This window comes from Prinia subflava, chromosome Z, assembly GCF_021018805.1.
Source record: "Prinia subflava isolate CZ2003 ecotype Zambia chromosome Z, Cam_Psub_1.2, whole genome shotgun sequence".
Taxonomy (NCBI): Eukaryota; Metazoa; Chordata; class Aves; order Passeriformes; family Cisticolidae; genus Prinia; species Prinia subflava.
In genome coordinates this window covers 59,252,584-59,262,881 of record NC_086283.1, presented here as the reverse complement: position 1 = coordinate 59,262,881, position 10,298 = coordinate 59,252,584, and the positions used below count along the sequence as shown (strand labels likewise).

Here is a 10,298-nt window from a genome sequence, read left to right as displayed (position 1 = left end):
TCACCTGAAGTGCTGTATGTAGTATTTTTCAACTTGCAAAATGGAAGAAGTCAGGCTGAAAGAAACATATTACAACTCAGAATGCAACCTGGATATTGACTTCTTGACATTTTTTTAAATGAACTCCCTCCCCTCATCAGCCCGGAGAGGCTGCAGTTGTGTATGGCAACAGATTTAGTTTGGTTCAGGATTCAAGATTATATACTGCATATTGTTATCATTGACAAGGTCAGATTTGGATAATAAATGCACTATGTGAATTAGCTCATATTGAAGTGTCATCCTGGAAAAATCAAAGACTGGCACTGACTCTTGGAAAGGTCTCTTCTTAAGTTGGAGCTTCCATGGTGACAATTAATAGTCATTAGCTGGTTTTCCATGTGAGAGAAACTCTGAATTGGACTTCTGGGTGGCCCACTCTGTTCTTTCAGCTGAGTGGAAGCATGAGAAAAAGCTGTGTACAACCCCTAACAGAAATGTCTGCAGGACTCACAGGTGCAATAAAAACACCAGGCCAGGGGTGCATTTGTGGCCCATTTATCCTTGTGTCCAATTTGCAACTTTAACATAAAACTAGGGGGACACAGTCTGCAAGTTGTATATGGATTTTTCTCCACGCCCCACCCCGCCCCTACATTAATTAAAGCCCTGGAAATTTCTGGAGCCTTTGCTTACAGCAGTCTCCAAGACCAGCCCAGTAAAGAGTGATAAACCACTGCTACTTGAAACTGGTCAGGTAATCTTACCGTGTTCAAATACTAAAGGCACTGCATCACTAGCGGTGGCAAAGGCAAGGTCTGATCATAGGCTGAAATCAGAAACAGGAGCTTGTTTTATAAGCTAAATTTATTATTCAAATTTAAAATTTAAAAAAAAAATCTTTTAACAATTGAGTAGTTTTTTAATGTAAGGCAAGCATACTGCATCAGTCATAGCTCCCATATGGTCAAATACATGACTCAACCTCTGCTTCCCCATTTAAAGATATGAATACAGTTTCCTCAGAATTGCACAAGGGTAAACATTTTGAAAGTAAACAGTTTATAGGTACCACCAAATTCAAGATACTTCACCAACTCATGACCAAAAAGTCGCAAGTTCCATGTTACCTAGTAAATGAAGGTAAATGATTCCACCACAGAAAAAAAGGCAGATTAATTATTGCAAAGCAATTCTGTGATAAGCAGGGTAATTGAAGAATGTCTCATTTGCAGCTGCTGCTATATGACTCCCTTCTGGTCAAAAGGAAAAGGAGCAGGTAACAGGAGTGGGATTGCATTTCTGACTTGAAAGGAGAGAAGCTGGGATGCAAGAGCAGAGCACACAAAAGGTGTACTGACCATCCAGCTGGAGCTTAATGGTGTGATGTTGTCGGGCAGTCATCCTCAGCCATCTCACACACCAGTGTTGAGAGAAAAACCCCCATGTAGAGGGGATTTTCAGGGTAGCACAGAAAAAAAAAAAAAGGTGCTCAAGCTTCACCAGCATTTGGCTTCCTACGTGAGAAGTTGCAGCCCAGGTCCAAACAGAGGCATCCAAATGCTCTGCAGAATCAACTTAATATTCCAGACTTCACTCAACTCGCAGTAGATGCTTTTCACAATTTCTGAAGCATGGATTAGCTTATTTCCACTGATTCATCTCAGATGTTCTTTTCTTCCCTGCTCAATCTCTCTGGCTTGCCTTTTGGCCTTTCAGTTCACAAAAGACTATCTTGCCCCTTAAATGGGACCTTTCTAAATATTCCATATGCTTCCCCTTCCTGGTACTGTCTTGAGAACTTAGCTATCTCAAGAAGCCCATTTTCCCACAGAATACAGATTCCTGCAACCCACTGCTTTACTGTGACACTTTTAAAACTTTCATCTTAAAAAAAAATCCATCCAGGTTGCATTTGTATTTTTCTGTTCAGTGTATGTAAACTTTCACTTATCTGCAGTCAACTCCAACCAGAGTCCTCCTATCACAGGGGTGAGGCAAATGGCAGAAAAGAGAGGAGTATCAAAAAGATACAGAGCTAGAACAACTCAAAGTATAGACAAAATTCTCACATATTCTTAACAGAAGAGGGAAGCTGGAAAGCAGCAGACTGTGGTCATATATTTGGCAAAACTCCAAATTAATCTAGGTTAAGTGGAATGGAGAAGAGAGGATCGTAGCATTTCCTAGGCACGATGCTATACAGTTTCTAATAAAATCTTCATAATTTATATCCCCTTTAGCTTCTGAAACGTCCTGCTAATGAGAACCCGAAAATTCTAATCTGTTTGCACCCTTATAATTACACCACTTTCTTCTAACATACCATGCTGCTATTCTCAAACACACTGTGTGGTAGTACATTGAGAAATATGGAAAGGAGTGCTTTGGTTTAGCACTTCACCTTTTTTACATGATTTTCCACTACTTGCTCAGTGATGGTTTCATCTTCTTCAATGTTTTTTTTAACCTTCTGGCCCACCAGATCGAAGATGGATTCTGGGGGAAATCCCTTCGGCTCTCCCACCTTCACCGTCAGCATGTCAAGTGTCAATATTGCACCTTCAGGAATTGCCACTTTCGCCACTACTGACTTTCCCAGCTACAGGGGAGGGGAAAAAAAACAAACCAATACTTAAGTTAAATACATTGCCAGCTTGGTGTAACAAAGAAGGATAAAAAAAATTCTGCAGTTATTTGAGAACAGGTTGTGTAGAACTGCCTTCTTCTCCTTTACTTATTCCAAATGGAAATTAATTTAGCATAGTTACTTTCACTGTAACCAGGCTGCCAGGAACATGCAGATGTTTTCTGAAACTGGACTGTGGCTCACTGGAATCTTCCAAAATCACAAGGGAGGGAATCTGATTAAAATGACTGGTACTTTAGCTTAGTGTAAAAGCAGCTCATATACAATCATAGAGACATTATTCCCATTACTACTGCCAAGTGCCTGGCACTAGTGAGGCCACACCTCAAGTCCTGTGTCTAGTTCTGGGCCCCTGATTACAAGAAGAACATTAAAGTGCTGAAGTGAATTCAGGGAAGAGTGACAAAGCTGGTGAAGCATCTGGAGCACAAGTCCTACAAGGAGCAGTTGAGGGAGCTGGGACTGTTCAGCCTGTAGAAAAGGAGGCTCAGAGGGAACCTGAGCCTACTCTCTACAATTGCCAGAATAGAGGCTGTAGCCAGGTGGGGGTTGGTTTCTTCTCCCAGACAGCAACTGACAGAACAAGAAGAAATGGCCTCAAGCTGTGCCAGGTGAGGGTCAGACTGGCTATTAGAAAAATCTCTTCTCTAAAAGGTTTATCAAGCACTCAGACAGTCTAGAACATGGAAGCAGCTGAGTCATGATCCCCGGAGTTATTTAAAATGTGTAGACATGGCACTTAGGAAGATACATTTGTGGTTGGACTTGGCAGTGGTTAGGACTGAATGACCTCATGGGTCTTTTCCAACCTAAATGATTCCATGCTGCTACTCAACTTAGTTAACCCCTGGATGATAAACACAGAACTCTATTATAACCAAAACCGCCAGCGTTATGCAGTGGGAACTTTTTTAAGTGCAGAGGCAGAAACACTACTGCAATAAACAATTTGCAAGCTATTTTTCTGAATATAGGGTTGTTAGCAAGAGGTCTAAATTAGCTGCAGGTTTACACAAGCCAAGATCAAAGGTTACCTTTTCATTGCAAGCCATTTCACAGGGCAAGAGCTGTTTTATTGGAGACCCCATTGCTTTTTCCACAGTACGGATGGCTTTCACTAACTCTGCCAGTTCACTTGGCTCCAGAGATGCTTGGTGGTCGCTTCCTTTCCATGTTTTGTCCAGAGTCACGTGGCGCTCCAGTACTTTAGCACCCATAGCAACAGCTGCCACTGAAATGGCTATGCCAGTTTCGTGTCCTGAGTAACCGATGGGGATATCAGGGAAAGCTGACTGATATGCCTTGAATCACAACAGAATTAGTCTCAATTACCAAGGCAGCAGATTCAAAGATGAAGCAAATTTAACAGTGATAACTGCAGTGGACAAATACTGTGGCATAAAACAAGCAGTTGGTTATGCAGAGAACTTTTTAAACTCGACAAGTCACACTGCATTACCAACACCATGTTCTAAATTTGACTAATATTACCAATACTGACAAGAAAAAGGAAACACGTTCTCTTCTATAACTTATGTTTCTCATTTTAACTCAGTTCTAGTGTTCAAGATCTTCAAAGCTTGTATCACTGTAAGTAACAGTAGTTGTATCCTATTTTCATCCAAGAACCCCGTGGATTGGTTAAACTTAATCTGTATCCAAGACAGAGTTCTTCAACCTTGTATTTAAAATCTGAAGCAATCTTTTAATCCATGCATAGAGAACAGTCACCAAATCCTGAAGGCACTTAAAAGCACTCCTGTGTCATTCTACTAAAAATATTATACTATGTGTGCATAGATCTAAGGTAGTGCTTGAACACTGGCCAATTTGGGAAAATTTTCTTACCCACATGTGGTGTATCCTGGGAATATTTCAAATGAAGTAAACTATAGTAGGGTCTAATCAATTTTCTTCATTGCTCTGATAGTCACATGAAGGTTTTTTAACAAAGTTTCTGGTCTAACTCCCTATTTAGAATTATACTTTCACTTCATGCACCTTCTTAATGATAACAGTCTACATGATTTTTTTTAGCACTATAAACCACAGGGTTAACTGGTCAACCATATGTCATGTTTTCCTCTGCTGAACTGTGAACACTCCAGCAATATCCTTTATCATATTCCTCAAAGATGAGTTCTGCTAAAAAAGGACCCAGTGCTTGCATTGTGAATTAGAGGAACATGACATACAACCTCTCAGAAGCAAGTTCCATCACCCCTTAAGAGCCTGGAAGTGTACCTCAGGAGAAGGACACAGCCCTTCTCTACTGCCCTACCCTCAGCACGCTCTGGGTTGCCCACTGACCGATATAACACGGAGATTGACGTCCTCGGGCTGAAGCGGGTAGGCGCTGGTGCACTGCAGGAAGCAGAAGTTTGGATTGATGGGCTTCACAATCTGGTAAACCTGATGCATTGTGTTCATCGACTGCATCCCGCTGGAAATCACCATTGGGCGACCTAGCCGTTACAAATATGCACAAGTTTTGTCCTAGGTCTACAAAAGAGCTTGTAATAGGCAAGCAAGATTAAATTAAATTCTTTAAGTAAATTAATTCAGTAAAACTAGAAAAGAGTGCTGGGTAAAACTTTTTTTTTCCCAAGGTCTGAGGGTAAGTTTTGATTAAAGGAAGTTCAGATTTTTTTCCCAAAAATGCACTGGAGGAAAAATCTAATAATAATTGAGCTACTGAGAAATTGTGATGTTCACCAAGATAGCTCAAAGGAAATGCTTACCTTTCTTTGCAGTCTTTTCCAAATATGGAAAATTATTTGTATCTCCTGATCCTACTTTGAAAAATGGAACATCCAGTTCATGTAGGAATTCCACAGCCATCTACAAGGAAAAGAAATCACTGTGTTTCAATACTCCACTTCAGCTGGATCAAGGGATAAAGAACTACTCTGCTTGGAAATAAACAACCCTTTAACACAGCAAACCCAAAGCTTAATTAAACAAGTCAGTATTACAGACATCTCCCTAAAAACCACTGCTCCTGAAGTAACATTTGGTATCCTGACATTATTAGTTTCTAATTTTCCCTCCAGGTGGGGTACAATTATGATGTCTTCTTTCATACTTCTATTTTAGTGCAGATTTTTGACTGGGATCACTGTCTCAAGGCAGCCTCTGGTTTCCCACCACAGCTGGTCACACCAGTTGTACATTCTGCGGCTTACAAGTGAGCTCCATCTCAGCTTAAAGATGAACTTGTGTACCACAGCATTCTTACCTTTTTTCTCTTATTTTAAACGTTACCAGAGAGAGCAACTACCTACAGATGTAAGTCTGCCTGTTGAAGAAGAAATGTGCTACACGCACACATACAGTTGTCCTGCCACACACGTCCTCCAGCTCAGAAATACTAAGCCACAGAGTGTTTAAAACTACAGGTAGGAGAATAGATTAATCACACTGAAAACTAGTAAAAGCATATAAAATAAGCACCAGGAAAAAAAAACCCCAAAAGTGGCCCAAAAGGGAATCCAAAGTGAGTTTCCTTTTAGGAGAGATACTAGACAATAAAATATGCCAAAGCAAAGACTATAAAACCATTTATTTAAATGCCACTTATACTCTACCTTTGTCTAAAAATATGTGTACTATATTGAAGACAATTCAAGAAGTATTAGAGGCTTTCTGAAAACAGGTATTACATCAGTATGTGGCCTTTTAAAAATTAGTACTTTATTGGAAGAAAATTTAAATTCCAAATCTATCACAGGCAAGGGGTATTTAAATCCTCCATTCACCTCTGAGGAAAATAATGAAATAGTTACCTTTGTCCTCTGTCAACCTCCCACAAACACTTTTAATTTCTTCAGTCTCTTTCCTTGTTGCAGTTAAATTTACTTAGTGCCAGAGAAAGAATGCTAATGTCCATGAAGATAATGATGTCTTATTTAGTCTAATTTTTCTATCATCAGTGTGATGGAAATTGAATTTCTTGTACCTGCAATGTATAACATCTCTCTATTCACTATTCAGATACATTGTGTATAAAGACAATGAGTATTTTATACTAAAAAGGCACAGATCTTATCTCAGGAGATGGCAAAAAATTAAATATGACAGGTAGGCCTTGTATCTAAGGCCACTCTTTATTAGGTAAATATCTCTTGAAAAGTAGCGGCTCTTCTTTAAGAGATTCAAGTACCAGGAAGTAATTTCAAATAACAGGAATTACATTAAAGGGAGTGGTTCAGTGAGATCCTGCTTTGTCTCCAGTACACACTAGAACAGGACAGGTAAGGAAGTTATTCATAACCCTTGTATTTATTTCACACATCACTTCAATTATTTCCTCATATAGTTAAACACACAATTTAACCTCTTTGACTTAACTGGACTTCCAGAGATTATGTTAAATTTACACAAGTTAATGTATGAAAACTTTCAGAAGTTCATGAATTTTCAAAGACATTTTATGTCAATTTATGCAGTATTTTCCTTAAGTTCCAAACCCCCGTCTTCCAGAAACGCCACCAGAATTCTTAGGAGCCTTGTGATGTAATTACTGCTCGAAAAGAAGGCACAAACATGTATCAGTTCTGTTAACTAGGTGATGAAGCCACATACAAAGAAGCAGAGAAAACCGAGGGATCCCAGCAGCAGAAAGTCATCTTAGCTGTTGCCTATAAAAGGTGTTTTGTGTTCCACTACAGCCTTTAGAAACCAGAGGTTTTAACATCAAAGAAGGAGTGTGGGGTTTTTTTTTCTCCCCAAAGGCATGTGGGTCTTTAAGATCCCAGATACAGAAGTCCAAGACTCCTGGGTTCATTTACTCCTTTTCTTAGTAATGGTGTTGTTCAGCAGGTCTTCTAGACATGAAGATAGCAATAAAAGAAACATCACCACACTCTCTTTTCACAGATCTATTTCTGAATCCTTGGCACTGAGCTATTGCCATATACACAAAACATATTTGTCTATAGTCAGACGAAAAGGGAGAACAAATTATAAGAAATAAGAAAAACACTGATATATCAGGAACTGTCTCTGGTTGCAAGAGTGATACACTGAATAGATCACCTTAAAACATTAAGTAAATCACATCCTTGTCATATCCTGGCTATGTCTACTTGCAGAAAGCTAGGGACATTGCTTTGCTTGCCATATACAAGAGTGGCTAGCTGACTTCTGGTAGGTCTCTTCCAGTTTGGTTCTCTGTTATTTTCTAGGCAACAAAGAAAAATGAACCTGTAACCTTTCATCTATACTGAAGTTCAAGTGTTACCTGATCTTTAGAGCTTTCAACTGTATGATGCATTTGTTAATACTGTCACTACCATCATTCTGAGGCAAACAACTTGCAACAGCTACAAGTGTATGTGTCCTGAGGGGGAACAGCAGCAGAGTTTCGTGGAGTTGTGAAGCTGGTGACTGACTGGTCAAGAGCCCCCCGGCAAAAATCAGTAAATGATTCAGCAGTAACAGAGCAAGTTGCTGAGCCCCTCCATGAGATTACTAAAACAAATAGGGACATAAACACTTCTGCTGCTTAGAAACACCGCAGGGGTCTAGTAAGTAAGAAGGAGGGAGGAAAAAAAGAGGGAAATAATAGCAATTAGATCAAGAAAAGAATTTTGTTTAGATACAGAAGAAAGTTTGATATGCTTGAAACCAACACACTAGACAACACCAGAAAGCAGTCTGACTGCCATCTTGATCTACACTCTCAATGCCTCAACTGTTTAGGAAGGTCAAAATGAAGCCTTGTCCCTAATATTACTTACTGTGTATAAGTATCTCAACACATGTGGCAAGTCTTCTAAAATATTCAGCCAACCATTGTAGAGACACAAGTGAACTGGCAAATTCTCTTAGTCTCTTAGTTAGAAATTGTTTGCCCATATATTCTTTATATGTAAGAACTGTCACACATAATACCCAGCAGACACAACAGCCAGACTCCCCTTGTCATTCCAGTATGCCTTACATACCTCATCCATGCCAGAAGCTGTGAAGAAAATGCCAATCTCCTCTGCATACTTCTTTAGCTCTCTATATTGGTCATGACTGAACTCCAAGTGGCGCTTGTGTTCCCCGTAGGTCTTTCCCCAGGAGTGTTTAGAGGTGTACGGCCTTTCTAAGGCTTTCTTGTTGAATTTGTACTCCAGCTCACTCTTCTGGAACTTTGCACAGTCTGCTCCGCAGTCCTGCAAAACAAGCTGGTGCACACTGAGTGGAAGTGCAAGTGAAACTGCACTCATCCTGACTCTGAATGCAAGGAGTGAGTAACTGATGTCCTCATCTGTTGTGGAGTTTTCACATTATCATCACAGCAATCACAGAAATGGTAATGAACACAGAGAGACTGCGGACGTACACACACACGAACCCTTTTACTTCAAAGTCCCAATACACTTAGTAGAGCAGCAGCTGAGTGAAGTCATATAAACCCTACAAACTACTTAGCTATGCATGCTGCTTATTCTAAGAGTTGACTTCTGTGATGTTTTTCCTAGATTAGCTGTCACTGATAATTTTACATTAAAGAAGGACACAGGATTCTGAGGAATAAGGAGTATGAATCTGAAATTCATAGAATCATCAAGGCTGAAGAAACTTTTAAGATCATCCCGTCCAACTATCCACTTAGCGTCACCACAGTTACCCCTAAATCACATCACCAGAACCAGATACCTCTTGAACACCTCCAGGAATAATAATTCATTTGAAGTCACACAGTGAAGACATATCCTCATTAGAGCACCCCAGTCACAGAACTGAATACGCCATGCCCCGAGCTGTAATAACGTGTGGTTTTCTATCTCATGGACATAACATCGAATTGGAAAGCTGTCCTGCTGGATGACACAAGCTTTACTGCAATAAAGCCCTGATGTTAACCAAGTCAAACTGGAGGTTCAGCAGCTGCCAGATCCTTCCTAAATTCCCCGAGAGCTCATGCTGCAGCTGTGGGGCTGCAGCCATGACACAAGATCACAGAATGAATTAGTTGGAAAAGACCTCTGAGATCACCGAGACCTTGAGGTGACTTCTCAAACAGACCATGGCACCAAGTGTCTTTCCTTAAACACCTCCAGAGACAGAGACCCCACCACCTCCCTGGGCAGCCCGTTCCTACGTCTTTTCAGCCCTTCGGTGGAGAAATCCTTCCCGACGTCCAGCCTTAGCCTCTCCTGGCACAGCTTGAGGCCACGTCCTCTCATCCTGTCACTGGCTGCCGGGTAGAAGAGGCCAATCCCCACCTTTCTGACTACAACCACCTTTCAGGGAGAGTGGTAAGGTCACCCCTGAGCCTCCTTTTCTCCAGGCTGAACAACCCCACCTCCCTCAGCCGCTTCTCACAGGACAAGCGCTCCAGACCCTTCATCACAGTCAAATGCAAGGGTCTCTCTGCAGACAATCTGTGCTTGGAACAAACCCTCCCGTGCGTCCCCCGTGCGCCCCCGGCCGCGCCCGGCGCTCTGGCTCCCCCGCCTACCCCGCGCGCACCTTGGCCATGCGGATCATGCGCTTGGCGATGTCCAGGTCGCCCTGGTGGTTCTGCCCGATCTCGGCGATGATGAAGCAGGGCTGGTCGCCGCCGACGCGCCGCCCGGGGCACAGCTCGAACTCGCGAACCATGGCGAGATGGCGGAACCCGCACAGCCTACCCGCGACTGCGCCGCCGCTCCCGGCCGCGCCGCGTCCCCGC

At 41.6% G+C, this 10,298-nt stretch overlaps 1 protein-coding gene across 1 annotated transcript; it reads right to left on the bottom strand.

The window, feature by feature from the left end:
- Nucleotides 1–828: 828 nt before the first annotated feature.
- On the bottom strand, nt 829–10,298 carry NANS (N-acetylneuraminate synthase). Its single transcript, XM_063421835.1, has 6 exons — nt 10,097–10,298; nt 8,578–8,793; nt 5,371–5,470; nt 4,940–5,094; nt 3,664–3,930; nt 829–2,581 (listed from the first exon to the last, which is right to left on the bottom strand). Exons 1-6 carry the CDS (start codon nt 10,226–10,228, stop codon nt 2,372–2,374), a joined length of 1,080 nt encoding a protein of 359 aa, XP_063277905.1. The 5' UTR covers nt 10,229–10,298; the 3' UTR covers nt 829–2,371.

Excerpts from the sequence above, each read along its gene's own strand:
- NANS (XM_063421835.1), bottom strand. The coding sequence starts at position 10,228 with ATGGTTCGCGAGTTCGAGCTGTGCCCCGGGCGGCGCGTCGGCGGCGAC. Across the intron at positions 8,794-10,096 it reads GCATGATCCGCATGGCCAAG|GACTGCGGAGCAGACTGTGC; the intron begins GTGCGCGCGGGG and ends CTTGTTTTGCAG. Across the intron at positions 3,931-4,939 it reads TCAATCTCCGTGTTATATCG|GCATATCAGTCAGCTTTCCC; the intron begins GTCAGTGGGCAA and ends TTGTGATTCAAG.